The sequence below is a fragment of the Lolium rigidum genome, chromosome 1 (assembly GCF_022539505.1).
Source record: "Lolium rigidum isolate FL_2022 chromosome 1, APGP_CSIRO_Lrig_0.1, whole genome shotgun sequence".
NCBI classification, from domain to species: domain Eukaryota; kingdom Viridiplantae; phylum Streptophyta; class Magnoliopsida; order Poales; family Poaceae; genus Lolium; species Lolium rigidum.
This window is the reverse complement of record NC_061508.1, coordinates 88,596,943-88,614,270: the sequence shown is the minus strand read 5'-3', so window position 1 is coordinate 88,614,270 and position 17,328 is coordinate 88,596,943. Positions and strand designations below refer to the sequence as shown.

General features: G+C 42.5%; 1 protein-coding gene and 1 pseudogene across 1 annotated transcript; both read right to left on the bottom strand.

Moving 5' to 3' along the window:
• Positions 1-670: 670 nt before the first annotated feature.
• Positions 671-2,552, bottom strand: LOC124677341 (annotated as a pseudogene).
• A 1,976-nt stretch (positions 2,553-4,528) lies between these two features.
• LOC124648774 (fasciclin-like arabinogalactan protein 7) lies at positions 4,529-5,552 on the bottom strand. Its single transcript, XM_047188485.1, has one exon. The coding sequence runs from the start codon at positions 5,321-5,323 to the stop codon at positions 4,529-4,531; it is 795 nt and encodes a 264-aa protein (XP_047044441.1). The 5' UTR covers positions 5,324-5,552.
• Between the last annotated feature and the right edge of the window lie 11,776 nt (positions 5,553-17,328).

The following is a 17,328-nucleotide window of genomic DNA, read 5'->3' as shown; positions in this document are numbered from 1 at the left end:
TAAAAATTGAGCAACAAAATCTTGGATATATTATATGTAATTAATATCGTTGGATTCGTATTGAAAAGCACTTTCTAATGATGTTGATTTCATACAAACAATCTTTATATATTTGAAGTAATACTTAGTCAAACGAAAAGCACGTAAAACAAGGGCGCCTTATTCCTTGAATCGGAGGTAGTACTCAGCTTCAAAATTTACTCAACACTCTGCTCTAGTCCTCTTCGTCACCTCTCTTTTCTACGAGTACGAGTTTGCCGAAGGCAAGTACTACCCCTTATCCGTTTTAACCGACGCGAGCATCAGCCTATCTACATGCACGCACCAAAGTAACTCGGCGTCGATTAAAATCAATCAGAGGGAGCAGATAAGAAGAAATTCAGAACAGCGAATTTTCTCAGGGCATGCAATTCACAGCCTTCCATCAGCTCGCAGGGTGCTTCAGTGCGCAAATGCTGTCTTGTCACAAAAGAAGTAGAAGAGATTTCAGCCAGGAATTTATCATTTTTTCTGCTAGATCAATTGCATGACATAATACCAGTCAGTAGCTCTGGAGGTCACGAGTGTGGATCAGTGACCAGTATGAAATACTTTCAGCATACATGCATAAATCAAGTAGTATCAACAAGGGCAACCATGAAAGCTATATGATGCAAATCCTAGCTCCACACCTACTATGTCCAAAGAATGAACTCGGCAACAATTTCCATGTAAAAATTAAGCAGCACCGATTAACTCAGCATGCCACTGACCACTCGATCAGTCTCTCGTTCACTCTCACCACAGGAGCATCATCAGGCCGCCGGAGACAGCAACCGCCACATAACTGGCCACACTGACGCCCGCGCGGTACGACGTGCTCTTCGACCCTGTCGCCTTCTGGCTCGCCGGCTTCCGCGACGCCGGGCTAGCGGCGTCGTCCGAGGCCTTGCCGTCCATCGGCGCCGGCGCGGGCGCCGGGGCCAGCGGCGGGTCGCTCTTGAAGATCTGCATCGGCAGCAACACCTTGTCGACCTCGTACACGGCGACGGGACGGGTAGAGTAGACGCTGCTGCTGATCTTGGGGTTGGACCACATGGACTTCACCCGGATGCTGCCCATGTTGTCGGTGAGGTTGAGCGTGTACTGCGACCCGGCAAAGGTGGCCACCGGGTTGAGGCTGCTCAGCTTGTTGAACTCCGCCAGGGAGTAGTACTTGGGCAGCGCGTGGTAAAGGATCAGCGACTTGAGCTGGTCGCCGGTGAGGTTGGCGAACGTCGTGGTCCGAAGCGCCGCGAACGCCGAGTTCTTGGGCACGAACATGGTGATCCCCTCCTTGGTGTCGTTCGCCTTGCTCTGGAAGGTCTCCAGGACGTCCGTCTTCTTCAGGTACTCCAGGAAGGTGCTGAATGGGCCGGCAACACTCAGGAGGTCGGCCAGGTCCACGTGGCCCGGCGCAGGCGCCGGAGCTGGGGACGGCGGGAGGATGTCCGCCGGCGGAGCAGGGGGCTCGTGGCCTTCTGCGCCGCGAATGCTGGGGACGAGAGCACGGCAATGGCGAGCATCGCCGCGGTGAAAAGGCTTGCTCTGAACTCCATCATCAAGCTGCCCCAAAATCCCTGAGATTGCGCAAAAAGAGAGAAGCCATAAATTAAGCACAGCTTTTCTTTTCGCATAAGAATCTGAATTACCTGTGTGAAAATTGCACAATGACAAAAAAAACATGGACATTACTGAATTTACAGACCGACAACAGGAGATCCCAAAACTGTGGTTCCTGGCCATATAATATGCAAGAACAGTAACCTGTTGTCCTTCGGATTTCTACAATTTTTGAAAACCAAGGCGTTTCACAGTAGTACTGTAGAAAGATTTCAAGAAGCATGGGGCTTCTCGATCTGAAAGGAGTTGTGTTTAACTAGATCTTTCTGCTGCAGAATTCATGTCAGTAGGAGTGAACACAACTTCAGAAACTAATTACTGTGCATTTCGTTGTCATAGAGAGAGACAAATATAGAAAATGAGGAGAAGAAAACATTCCTGCCCCGGATCTAGCAGAATTGACCCGCATAATAGAGCAATGTGCTACCTACCAGATAATTGAGATGGCAAAACACTATGTACATGAGCTAAATAGTACTCCTACATTCCTACGTCCTGCAGATCTCAGCACCATAGAGTCCATCCTTAGAAGCGGTGTGAGGAACAAGATAAACCCACACTAAAATTAAGCATCCTGAATTCAAGAGCTCAACCCAAAATGTTCCAGCATTTGCCTCGGCTTAAACTAGAAGACACCAAATATTAGAGAACACCGAGAGAACAGAGACAAAGATCTGTTCGTTCTTGGGCCCGGAACTGAGAGAACAGATCCAAATGCATTACGGTAAGCGCCCCAAATTATCTTTTTGAAAATCGAGCGGCTAGCTAGTGCAAAAAACTGGATTCTGAAAACATGGAGACTCAAATTGGGTAAGAAAATTCGAGCATTTGCCATTTGATTGAGATGTGAAAGAAGGAAGGCAGGTTGAGGGGACTGACCTGAGCAGTGGAGTGCAGAGAGCCGAGGGAAAGAACAGGATGAGGTAGGAAGGGAATGGTGGGGGAGAGAGTTAAGAGAGAGTGTGCGTTTATATAAAAGTTTGTTTATGGGGAAGTGCAAAAGATAACGAGATCATGGGTGGCAGCTGTAATGAGAGAGAGGAGAGCAGGTGTCGGCGCGTAGCCCGAGGCAAAGAGATGCACGGTGCAATACTTACGATGGAAAAAAAATGAAAAAAGTTGTAGACTAGTTATATCTTCAAAAGTAAAAAAACATACTCCCTCCTCCGTCCATAAATAAATATATATACGGGTTTTTAAGATAAATTATAAAATGAAGTGAAAAATACATTGGCAAGATGTATCTCTTCTCTTTAATTATTTCACCTCCAATAAGCTAAGTGCTTGTAGAAAATAGGAAGAATATGTGCTTAACATTATGAGAGAAACAATTAAAGTGCATTAAGAAGATAGGAGTACACTCTTTTGCGGACAAAGTTTAGAGCTAGATATCCACACGTTTATGGACGGAGGGAGTAGAGTATTTAACACGTAGCATTGTAACGGCACGCCTACTCCTATCGAAATCAATTCTACAAATCAAACAACCATTATTGAAAAAGTTAATATAGAATTTAATTGTTCATTTTTTAGTATGTGAATCAACCATGCTCTAACATTGTTAGCTTTGGCTAGCGAGAGAAGAGCTACTTTTTTCCGTCCTTGATCTATGTTATTTCCTAGCAAAATTTTGCAATTATGCAGTTTTGGTAATTAGAGGCACAACTAGCACTTGTAAACCGGCCAGAACTAGTACTTCTATGCCGTGCATCTCTTCAACTGAACATTCATATATTTTAATATAATTGAAGCTGCAGGTTTGTGGTAAGTTAATTATTTTAAGTTTAACCTAGCTTAAAGAAAAATATGTCAACATCAACAACTCTAATGTAGAGATTATCGAATTCATTATACAATATAGTTTCATACTATACGAATTTGAGTTATCAATATTGCCACATTTTAATACTACCAACCAATGAGTAAAGCTTCTTTTTAAAAAAAAGTTAATCTAAGCAAAGTTTAACTAAACTAACCTTTGCAGAAAAATCTATTACAGATATCATATGAAAATATATTTCATAATGTATCTAATGATATTGATTTTGTATTTTACGTGTTAATAACTTTTTTTGTAAAAACTAACTCAAACTTTAGAAGGTTGGACTTTTTAATTTGACCTATCATTAATTATTTTCAAACACTGGGAGTATGTTGTCTGCACTGATATTTGTCCATATACTACGTAGTTCTTATTTGTTACGTTGACCCATGTATATGACAACTCCCATGCGCGGATCCAGCGCATTGGCTCTGGATGTTGTTGCCCCCACTCAAAATTTTATTCTCCCTATAATATCATGCTTAAAGACGGGCGTGTCAAGAAAATTTGCACAATTAGCACATTACTGCTCCCTCTCAGTTTTGATTTTGGGCCCGTTCCTAACAGCTCCTTCGCCATTGCATACATTTTCACTCATTTAGTGTAAATCCCAAAAGAAAATGAGTTAGCAAAATATGGTGATCCCAAACCAATAGTATGATTTATCAAATACATGATGGGTATTGCAATTAACAACCCCATGAGTTTCTTCATGTGGTGTTATGCGTACTGACAACAGATCATTTTGCGTGTCATTAGGTGGCAAAATTAGCATGGCTTCATTCTTTTTTATTTCGGTAATAATATCCATAAACTTAAGAAAACCATTATGTGCTTTCAAACAAGGCTACATCTACAATTGGAATGCTTACAAGTAAATATATTTTGTCCTTTTTCATTTATTCATTTCATATTATGTTACAATATGGTTAACCGTGTTTCACATTGAGTAATATTCTTAGTTTACTTTTCAAGTTCAAGAGGCTTGCTAAAATAATACTCTACGCAAGGGCAACTCCATAGCATGATTGCGTTCTGCCAAACTTTATGCACTAGCCAATACAACTAAAAATTCAAACCGATAAAAAATGCACATTCACATATACACTCAACACTCCCCTCACTTAGAGAGGGCCTAAGGTCCCTGGTGCCAAGTAGGGATGAAAGTGGAGCCAAAAGTTTCTGGCTTTCCCGCGGAAACGGGAAAGGAACACAAATATGGAAACGGAAAGAGAATTTTGCAAAACGGAAAAGGGAAATGATCTTGGGGTTGGACCACATGGACTTCACCCGGATGCTGCCCATGTTGTCGGTGAGGTTGAGCGTGTACTGCGACCCGGCGAAGGTGGCCACCGGGTTGAGGCTGCTCAGCTTGTTGAACTCGGCCAGGGAGTAGTACTTGGGCAGCGCGTGGTAAAGGATCAGCGACTTCAGCTGGTCGCCGGTGAGGTTGGCGAACGTCGTGGTCCGAAGCGCCGCGAACGCCGAGTTCTTGGGCACAAACATGGTAATCCCCTCCTTGGTGTCGTTCGCCTTGCTCTGGAAGGTCTCCAGGACGTCCGTCTTCTTCAGGTACTCCAGGAAGGTGCTGAATGGGCCGGCAACACTCAGGAGGTCGGCCAGGTCCACGTGGCCCGGCGCAGGCGCCGGAGCTGGGGACGGCGGGAGGATGTCCGCCGGCGGAGCAGGGGGGCTCGTGGCCTTCTGCACCGCGAATGCTGGGGACGAGAGCACGGCAATGGCGAGCATCGCCGCGGTGAAAAGGCTTGCTCTGAACTCCATCATCAAGCTGCCCCAAAATCCCTGAGATTGCGCAAAAAGAGAGAAGCCATAAATTAAGCACTGCTTTTCTTTTCGCATAAGAATCTGAATTACCTGTGTGAAAATTGCACAATGACAAAAAAAACATGGACATTACTGAATTTACAGAACGACAACAGGAGATCCCAAAACTGTGGTTCCTGGCCATATAATATGCAAGAACAGTAACCTGTTGTCCTTCGGATTTCTACAATTTCTGAAAACCAAGGCGTTTCACAGTAGTACTGTAGAAAGATTTCAAGAAGCATGGGGCTTCTCGATCTAAAAGGAGTTGTGTTTAACTAGATCTTTCTGCTGCAGAATTCATGTCAGTAGGAGTGAACACAACTTCAGAAAAGATAGGAGTATACTCTTTTGTAGATAAAATTTAGAGCTAGACATTCACATATTTATGGATGGAGGGAGTAGAGTATTTAACACGTAGCATTGTAACGGCACGCCTACTCCTATCGAAATCAATTCTACAAATCAAACAACCATTATTGAAAAAGTTAATATAGAATTTAATTCTTCATTTTTTATATGTGAATCAACCATGCTCTAACATTGTTAGATTTGGCTAGCGAGAGAAGAGCTAGTCTTTTCCGTCCTTGATCTATGTTGTTTCCTAGCAAAATTTTGCAATTATGCAGTTTTGGTAATTAGAGGCACAACTAGCACTTGTAAACCGGCCAGAACTAGTACTTCTATGCCGTGCATCTCTTCAACTGAACATCCGTATATTTTAATATAATTGAAGCTGCAGGTTTGTGATAAGTTAAATTATTTTAAGTTTAACCTAGCTTAAAGAAAAATATGTCAACATCCACAACTCTAATGTAGAGATTATAGAATTAATTATACAATATAGTTTCATACTATACGAATTTGAGTTATCAATATTGCCACATTTTAATACTACCAGCCAATGAGTAAAGCTTTTTTTTTAAAAAAAGTTAATCTAAGCGAAGTTTAACTAAACTAAACTTTGCGGAAAAATCTAATACGGATATCATATGAAAATATATTTCATAATGCATCTAATGATATTAATTTTGTATTTTACGTGTTAATAACTTTTTTTTGTAAAAACTTACTCAAACTTTAGAAGGTTAGACTTTTTAAAAATTATGTAAGCCTTAATTATTGGAATGAAGTTAGTACTCCCTCCGTCTCAGTTTAACAGACATGTACGTAGTTTAAGAAATTGGTTTGACGATTATTTTGATCAATAAAATGTAATATATATATCACAAAAAATATATTATTGAATATTTTTGCACGAATCTAATGATATAGATTTTGTAGACATAAAATTTATATTTTATTGACCGAATCAATGTTCAAAGTTTATCTTAAACTGCGTGCATGACTGTTAAACCGAAACGGAGGGAGTATATAAGATTAGTCAAACTTAGCAAAGTTTGACCTATCATTAATTATTTTGAAACAACGGGAGTATGTTATCTGCACCGATATTTATCCATATACAGTAGTTCTTATTTGTTACATTGACCCATGTATATGACAACTCCCATGGGCAGATCCAGCGCGTTGGCTCTGGATGCAGTTGCCCCCACTCAAAATTTTATTCTCCCTATAATATCATGCTTAAAGACGGGTGTGTCAAGAAAATTTGCACAATTAGCACATTATTGCTCCCTCTCAGTTTTGATTTTGGGCCCGTCCCTATTCCCTAACAGCTCCTTCGCCATTGCATACATTTTCACTCATTTAGCGTAAATCCCAAAAGAAAATGAGTTAGCAAAATATGGTGATCCCAAACCAATGGTATGATTTATCAAATACATGATGGGTATTGCAATTAAAAACCCCATGAGTTTCATCATGTGGTGTTATGCGTACTGACAACAGATCATTTTACGTGTCATTAAGTGGCAAAATTAGAATGGTTTCATTCTTTTTATTTTGGTAATAATATCCATAAACTTAAGCAAACCGTTATGTGCTTTCAAACAAGGCTACATCTACTATTGGAATGCTTACAAGTAAAGATATTCCGTCCTTTTTCATTTGTTCATTTCATATTATGTTACAATATGGTTAATCGTGTTACACATTGAGTAATATTCTTAGTTTATTTTCAAGTTCAAGAGGCTTGCTAAAATAATACTCTACGCAAGGGCAACTCCATAGCACGATTGCGTTCTACCAAACTTTATGCACTAGCCAACACAACTGAAAATTCAAACCGATAAAAAATGCACATTCACATATACACTCAACACTCCCTTCACTAAGAGAGGACCTAAGGTCCCTGGTGCCAAGTAGAGACGAAAGTGGAGCCGAAAGTTGCTAGCTTTCCCGCGGAAAAACAGGAAGGAATACAAATATGGAAAGGGAAAGAGAATTTTGCGAAACGAAAACGGAAATGACACTTTTTTTTTGGCGAAAACGGAAACAAATATATGGAACAACGTTTTTCGGCGGAACAGACGCGGAAACGGAATTTTCCTTTCTGGCTAATATGAAGTTTCTGTTTTACGGTTGATGTGCATGGCTTTTTGTTTTAAACTAGTTTCTGTTTTAGGGTTTAACCCTTTTCCAATAGTTTAGACTTTTTGTTTTCCGGCCTTTGTACGGTATGGTCTTCTCATATGTCCAACCTTAACATGACGGGGAGTGCTAAAATACGTATATTACTAGCCCAACTCTTTTGATGGTCTTTTGGGTGAACTGGCAGACTCATCAATTTACTCCCTCCGTTTACAATTAGTTTGCGTTTTGGGTTTAGTCAAAGTCAAATTTTTTAAAGTTTGACTATATATTTACAAAAAAATCAACATTCACAGTGTAAAAGTTATATCATAAGAATCGCCATACACTATATTTTCTTATTATATGCATCTGGTATTATGGTTGTTGCTATTTTTTTCTATATTTTTAGTTAAATTTGATAAAGTTTGACTTTAACAAATCGTAGAACACAAATTAAATAAAAAGGGAGGGAATAATACTTCAGATCTTATCTTTGATACCATGTAAAGTTTCATGCACTAGTAAATCAGACCAAAAGTCCAAACTGCTAAAAAAAAGGTTATGCAATGCAGGTATACACTTCAACATGCCCATCCTCGCTTTGGTAGTTTGGTGTAAATCACAAAAGCAATGGAGATAAAATTTAGTGATCCCAAATTCCTAGTCAGAAATGTTGAGCCTGTTCAGCAGTGGACGAGTCTCTTATGTAGAACAGGATCCCCCAGCTTTGACAGTTTCACCCTGCCCACAAAACAGATGCCCCTAATTAACTAATTTGTTTTATTACGTTGTGTTGTCTGCTGTTTTCCGGTGTTTGGTACGGAGAATTTTTGTCAGATGTGTGAAGCTCTGAGACAGAAGCTTCAGTTGTTCTGAGAGTTGCACATGCATAGCACCAACCATTATACTTGTTTAGTACTAACATACAACCATTAGAACTAACACTGTAACAACTTACACAGTGGCATACGGAGTATAGACCGTACAAGAAAAGTGAATAATGCAAGCTTCACATGTGCTCGTATTTATTTTCTTAACCATTTTGCGGTTCCCATGTGGCAGTTGTCTGAATACGACATTCCTGCGCCATCACTGGTTGCAATAATCTGTTGGAGAAGCAAGACCAACCGGGAAAATTTAAGGCGCAAACTGATGTCGTGGTGTGATTATGTGAGCTCGTGGCCAATGATAAGTTGCAGATGGGGTGTGTCGGTGCGGCCGCCATTCCGAAACGTAGCTGTTCTGGCGGTAGGTAAAGAGGGCGCCGCAGTGTCATGCAGTTCTTGAGCTGTCAAGCCCCGCTGGTGGTGGCACTTCATGGCAAGTTTTCGACGGAAGAGTGTTGCAGCTGAATGAAAAAGTCACAAAGCAAATACAGTTGGATGAATCAGAAAGCAAAGCAAATGAATCAGTCAGTTGCTGAAAGAGATGATCACCCACGTTAATGTGAGTTCAAGGGAAGCACGAGCTTCCACAGTCATACCTTGTATTATGGGCTTAAAAAACACAAAATGTGACAGATTTGAAAGGTTTCACAATTTACACTATTCACAACTTAGATGTCAGATCTTAAATCTGACACATTTGGAAAGTTTCAAATTTTACACTATTCACAAATTAAATTTTAGATTTTGTCATTTTTGTATAGCACTGGGTATTTTGAGGTGAATTTTTTTAGATTGTAGATTACATTATTGTCTACATCTACTGATTCAATTTTTCAAAAATTCCAAATTATTGTTTTTGAGCCGTTCAGAAAAAGATCTTCATATCGCTCGTGGCCTAAAAACCCGCACTCTGTTTTTGACAAGCCAATAAGCTACACGCTATCTATAGTGTTAGTATTTTAGCTAGTATCATGCGCAATAGCCTCACAAAAATACTGATGTGGTAGTTAATTAAGGAGGAGAGAGAAGATTAGAGTAACATACATAGATATCGTGTCATATCGCATATTAGCTACCATTCCAAAAATAATTCTTATACACAATTTTCCATTGAATATGATACTACTCCATCATGCGCAAGTATCATATACATGATACTACTACTTCCTCCGTTCTATAAAAATTGTCTGAGATTTATTAATGTTTAGATTATCTAGACACTAAATAGATAAATGCGATTATTTGGTGTTATTTGACGCATGTTCTCCCCTTCCGTACGGCTATAGCTTGCACCGAACTCTAGTCGGTGGTATGAAAGGACCCGCTTCCATTTCAAAATCATAGGCTCCAAATGCAATCATCCTTCACGTTAGAAGAAAGAACATGACAAGCGTCGAAGCTTCCACTGATGTTTCAGTGTTCTGCATTTCGGCATATTAATGATTGGAGCCGCATTATTAGATGATAGGACTTCAGGGTTAGGTTATAAGCCACACGCCAACCGAAAATCACTGGCTATTCTGGAGACTTTGTGATCTACTTGCCACGTTCGCTGCACAGGAGCTAGTGCGGTTTTTTTGCATGCATCTGTTGAATGCATTTATGCCCTGTTTGGTTGCAAAGAATTGAGGCTCGGAATTGGAATTGAGGCCCATATAGGTCAATTCCGCTGTTTGGTTGCGCTTAGAATTGGGCCGTGGAATTCGGAGGCCAATTCCGAGGTCCAGCCCCGCAAGTGTAACTTTCGGCCTCCCCAATTCAGAGGTCTGGACCTCTGAATTCGCTCGGAAACGAGCGAAGCGTTATCTCGCTCCCCAAACTCGCATTGTCCCGCGCCGCCGCCCCCGCATCGTCGCCGCGCCGCCGCCCCCGCACCGCCGCCGACTACAGGTACCGCGCCGCCGCCACCGCCTCAGTGGACCCGCACCACCTCGCGTCGCCGCCGCTGCAGAGGAACCGCGCCCGCGTCGCCTCGCCTGCGAGGAACCGAGCCGCCGTCGCCGCTGCAGGAATCACGCCGCCTCGCCGCGAATCATCGCCCCTGCGCCGCCGCCGACCGCAGGGACCCACCCCTGCGCGCTGCCTCGCGCAGGGAGCCGCGCCGCCGCTCGCGGGAACCGCCCTCGCGCCGCCTCGCTCGCGAATCGGGCCAGCTACAAATCCGCGGCCAGCTCCGCCGCTCGCCGGCAGCGGCGCTCCAAATCCACCCCCAATTGCGCCGCTCGCCGGCTACGCCAACCTCCGGCAAGCCATCTCCAGTTTATGCCATCGCTGCAAAGAAAAAGGAAAGAGAAAAGAGAAATAAAAGGAGAAAAGAAAATGGAAAGAAAAAAAGAAATAAAAGGTTATTATGTGAAAAATTATATTATTCTATATGTTCATGTATATTTCATCCATATTTCAAAGTTTATATTGTTCAAAGTCAAAAATATTTAATTCCACACAATTTGCATCCAAACGGGTTCTAGAATTCCATTGCTCTTTTGATTCTGCAGATGAATACCATGCGCATCCAAACAACAATTATGGTATTCCATTGAAATCGCTGATTTGGTTTTCCATTCCCAATTCAATTCAGAGTCGAATTCTGTGCAACCAAACAGAGCATTAGGGTCTATCTAGGTTATCCACGGATAGAATTTCGGCATCGGTCCGGCCGGCTCAGATAGCGCGTCCAGTGGGCTGACCCATTCAGTCCGGTATTTCTGCCAAATCAATTGCATAGAAAATTCTAAAATTGCATACGTATGGAGCAAATTTGTTTGAAGCAAATTGATAGAACTAAAGATAGTAGAAGACTACATCGACTTCATCTTGGCATCTCGTAGTCGTCCTCGTCGGAGTGGTAGTGGCGGCGGAACATGGTCTCATCGAAGAACTTGACGGTGAAGACGTCGTGGCCATCGTACTTCAAGACGACGAAGTGTCAGACTTCAATTATGTGCGAGCGGGCGAAGCGCCTCCAGCCGTTGTGGATGAACATGTGGCCTTCGCCGTCGAACATCACCCCCGCGGACCACAGGCCAGTCGCGCCGCTGGACACACGCAGGATGACATTGTGGGGCTCTTGCCATCAGCAATGGATGCGGACCTCTAGGGCAGGTGCAACCTTTCCCACTATATGCCCTGGTGGATGGTGACGCCGAACTCGAAACCAGAGAGGTCGATGGCCATGGGGCTAGGCGACGATGGTGGCGATGGCGATAGGGATGGTGGTGGCTGATTCTGGCCTCTCCAACCGCTCCTTCCTTGGCGATCTCGGCCTCGGCCACGCCCACACCTCGGAGGCCATCCTAGACGCCCTCCCCTCGAGCCTATGCCGCCAACCATTGCTGCTGAGATGCATGTGGTGGTGGTGGTGTGGAATGGAAGAAGCGAGGCTTTGGAAGAAAATGACCACCGCTGGTCTGCTTAAAAAGGGCCAGAGCATTGGATGTCGGCACGTAGAGTGAAACAACAACATTTATGAATGACATGCGTCGGGCGACGCGGCCAGAGCAGGAGCGTAGGCGTCGGGCGGCATGGCCAGAGCAGAAGCGTCAGAGTCAGCCTACTTCCATTGATGGCCAGGGGAAGAAGACCGTTGTGCCGCTACCATGCAGGCTCTCGTTACAGGAAGGCGGTCGCGGGAGGACACATGTGTTGTCTGTGTTCTAAAAATCGTCCGAGATGCCGATTTATCATGAATCGGGTGGTAACCGATAAGATTTTGGCATATCGGTCAGTTTATCGCTCCACCGATCTTTCGGCCGATTTTCTGTATGAGAGCCGATATTTCGCCAAATTTCACTCTCATGGCCGGTATTTGGGCTGATTGTCAGAGAAATTTCATTGAAAATGGTATGACAGTCGATATTTTTATCCTATGGTTTTGTAGAATTGTGCATTAGCTCAAATTTTCCATTATTATTGATTCAAATGCAAGGAATCAAGGTAATACTTATGTGCAATGCTTAAATATTATTTTGTGCATAGCATATTATAGAAAATTTAGTGTTGAAAATTAGGATTTACAAAAAGATAAGCCGATAAATGGCTGACCGATAAAATCGATTAATCGGCCGATAAGCGATTAATCTTCATTTTAAGGCCGACCGATAAGTTAAGATTAACGATTTCTTGAACATTGGCGCCGACACATCGGTTCCGCAAATTTGGTGCGCCAATGGGTCGGAGGTGTACATGTCGGTCATTTGGGTCGCCGCCTAGAGCATGCGTGGCCAGTCCGTCTGTCCGCGGGGACCAATTCGGGCACACCAAGACCAGATGGGTCGGTCCGCTGGAGATGCCCTTAAAAGGTTGTTCCAACCGTTCCCCGTTGTTCCTGCGGGCAACTCGGGGGAACCTACAATCCGTCGTCGCCGGACTCTTTCAGGCTTGCGCCCGCTCACCCGCCACCGCCAGAGAAGCTCATCGGGCAAAGCGCTCACCGGAGGATTGATGTCTACGGGAGCTTCTATTCTTGTAGACAGTGTTGGGCCTCCAAGAGCAGAGGTTTGTAGAACAGCAGCAAGTTTCCCTTAAGTGGATCACCCAAGGTTTATCGATCTCAGGGAGGAAGAGGTCAAAGATATCCCTCTCAAGCAACCCCTGCAACCACAAAGCAAGAAGTCTCTTGTGTCCCCAACACACCTAATAGGTGCACTAGTTCGGCGAAGAGATAGTGAAATACAGGTGGTATGAATAAATATAAGCAGTAGTAACGACGCCAGAAAAGTGCTTGCTGGCGTGCAGTTGATGATATTAATATTGCAAGAAGTAAAGATGCAGTAAAACAGTAAACAAGCAGCGATAGCAGTATTTAGGAACAAGGCCTAGGGATCATACTTTCACTAGTGGACACTCTCAACTTTGATCACATAACAGAATAAATAGATAGATGCTAGACTCTACACTCTCTTGTTGGATGATGAACATCACTAATCGTGTAGGATTACACGAACCCTCAATGCCAGGAGTTAACAAGCTCCACAATATTCAATGTTCATGTTTAAATAACCTTAGAGTGCATGACAGATCAACATAACCAAACCAAGTACTAACATAGCATGCACACTGTCACCTTCACACTACGAAAGGAGGCATAGATCACATCAATACCATCATAGCAATAGTTAACTTCATAATCTACAAGAGATCACAATCATAGCCTACGCCAAGTACTACACGATGCACACACTCGTCACCATTACACACGTGCGGGAGGAATAAACTACTTTAATAACATCACTAGAGTAGCACACAGATAAATTGTGATACAAAACACATTGCAATCATAAAGGGATATAAATAAGCACTTCACTATGCCATTCATAACGGTGAATAAGTATTACGTGAAATATAGCCTAAGAGACCCACACAGAGTGCACACACTTGTCACCTTTACACACGTGGGACAAGGAGTCTCCGGAGATCACATAAGTAAAACCCACTTGACTAGCATAATGACATCTAGATTACAAGCATCATCATATGAATCTCAATCATGTAAGGCAGCTCATGAGATTATTGTATTGAAGTACATAGGAGAGAGATGAACCACATAGCTACCGGTACAGCCCGAGCCTCGATGGAGAACTACTCCCTCCTCATGGGAGACAGCAGCGTTGATGGAGATGGCGGTGGTGTCGATGGAGGAGCCTTCCGGGCACGTCCCGTCCCGGCGGCGTGCCGGAACGAGACTCCTGTCCCCCGGATCTTGGCTTCGCGATGGCGGCGGCTCGGAAGGTTTCTCGTACCGTGGTTTTTTCGTATCGATGTTTTAGGTCCGGGACCTTTATATAGGCGAAGAGGCGGCGTCAGAAGGTCAACGAGGCGACGACACAACAGGGGGGCGCGGGCCCCCCCTTGGCCGCGCCGGCCTACTGTTTGGTGGGCCTGTGGCCCCCCTCTGGCCTCTCTCGGGTGTTCTGGAAGCTTCGTCCAAAAATAGGATGCTCGGCGTTGATTTCGTCCGATTCCGAGAATATTTCCTTACTAGGATTTCTGGAACCAAAAACAGCAGAAACAGCAAGCGGCCCTTCGGCATCTCGTCAATAGGTTAGTTCCGGAAAACGCATGATAATGACATAAAGTGTGTATAAAACATGTAGATATCATCAATAATGTGGCATGGAACACAAGAAATTATCGATACGTCGGAGGCGTATCAGCATCCCCAAGCTTAGTTCTGCTCGTCCCGAGCGAGTGTAAACGATAACAAAGATAATTTCTGGAGTGACATGCCATCATAACCTTGATCATACTATTGTAAACATATGTAATGAATGCAGCGATCAAAACAAAGGTAATGACATAAGTAAACAAATGAATCATAAAGCAAAGACTTTTCATGAATAGCACTTCAAGACAAGCATCAATAAGTCTTGCATAAGAGTTAACTCATAAAGCAATAAATTCATAGTAAAGGTATTGAAGCAACACAAAGGAAGATTAAGTTTCAGCGGTTGCTTTCAACTTATAACATGTATATCTCATGGATATTGTCAATGTAAAGTAATATAACAAGTGCAATATGCAAGTATGTAGGAATCAATGCACAGTTCACACAAGTGTTTGCTTCTTGAGGTGGAGAGAGATAGGTGAAGCTGACTCAACATAAAAGTAAAAGAATGGCCCTTCGCAGAGGGAAGCATTGATTGCTATATTTGTGCTAGAGCTTTGGTTTTTGAAAACATAAAGAGAGCATAAAAGTAAAGTTTTGAGAGGTGTTTGTTGTTGTCAACGAATGGTAGTGGGCACTCTAACTACCTCATCAACCAGACTTTCAAGAGCGGCTCCCATGAAGGACGTTATCTCTACCAGACAAGGTAGATCATCCCTCTTCTCTTTTGTTTACACATGTACTTTAGTTTAGTTTTTCTTTATTTATGGATGACACTCCTCCCAACCTTTTGCTTACACAAGCCATGGCTAACCGAATCCTCGGGTGCCTTCCAACATTCACATACCATGGAAGAGTGTCTATTTGCAGAATTAAGTTGCTTACTGATGAATCAGAGCAAAACATGTGAAGAGAATTATTAATGAAAGTAATTAATTGGGGCTGGGAACCCCATTGCCAGCTCTTTTTGCAAAATTATTGGATAAGTGGATGTGCCACTAGTCCATTGTGAAAGTCGTCAAAAGTAAATGACAAGATCGAAAGATAAAACACCACATACTTCCTCATGAGCTATAAAACATTGACACAAATAAGAGGTGATAAATTTTGAATTATTTAAAGGTAGCACTCAAGCAATTTACTTTGGAATGGCGGAGAAATACCATGTAGTAGGTAGGTATGGTGGACACAAATGGCATAGTGGTTGGCTCAAGGATTTTGGATGCATGAGAAGTATTCCTCTCGATACAAGGTTTAGGCTAGCAAGGTTATTTGAAACAAACACAAGGATGAACCGGTGCAGCAAAACTCACATAAAAGACATATTGTAAACATTATAAGACTCTACACCGTCTTCCTTGTTGTTCAAAACTCAATACTAGAAATTATCTAGACTTTAGAGAGACCAAATATGCAAACCAAATTTAACAAGCTCTAGGTGTTTCTTTATTAATGGTGCAAAGTATATGATGCAAGAGCTTAAACATGAGCACAACAATTGCCAAGTACCAAATTATTCAAGACATTTTAGAATTACTACATGTAGCATTTCCCGATTCCAACCATATAACAATTTACGAAGCAGTTTCAACCTTCGCCATGAACATTAAAAGCTAAGAACACATGTGTTCATATGAACCAGCGGAGCGTGTCTCTCTCCCACACAAGCATGAATTTATTCAAACACAAACAAAAACAAAAGCACACAGACGCTCCAAGTAAAGTACATAAGATGTGACTGAATAAAAATATAGTTTCAAGAGAAGGAACCTGATAATTTGTCGATGAAGAAGGGGATGCCTTAGGCATCCCCAAGCTTAGATGCTTGAGTCTTCTTAAAATATCCAGGGATGAACCACGGGGCATCCCCAAGCTTAGAGCTTTCACTCTCCTTGATCATAGTATATCATCCTCCTCTCTTGACCCTTGAAAACTTCCTCCACACCAAACTCGAAACAAACTCATTAGAGGGTTAGTGCATAATCAAAAACTCACATGTTCAGAGGTGACACAATCATTCTTAACACTTCCGGACATTTCCCAAAGCTACTGGAAGGTAATGGAACAAAGAAATCCACCCAACACAACGAAAAGAAGCAATGCGAAATAAAAGGCAGAATCTGTCAAAACAGAACAGTCCGTAAAGACGAATTTTATTGAGGCACCAGACTTGCTCAAATGAAAATGCTCAAATTTAATGAAAGTTGCGTACATATTCGAGGATCACTCACGTATATTGGCATAATTTTCTGAGTTACCTACGAGAGAATTAGGCCCAGATTCGTGATAGCAAGAAATCTGTTTCATGCAGCGTAATCCAAATCTAGTATGAACCTTACTATCAAAGACTTTACTTGGTACAACAATGCAACAAAACTAAGATAAGGAGAGGTTGCTACAGTATTAACAACTTCCAAGACACAAATATAAAATAAAAGTACTGTAACAAAATAAACACATGGGTTATCTCCCAAGAAGTTCTTTCTTTATAGCCATTAAGATGGGCTCAGCGGTTTTAATGATGCACTCGCAAGATGTTTAGTGAAAGGATCAGTAAGTAAACTTTGCGAACATAT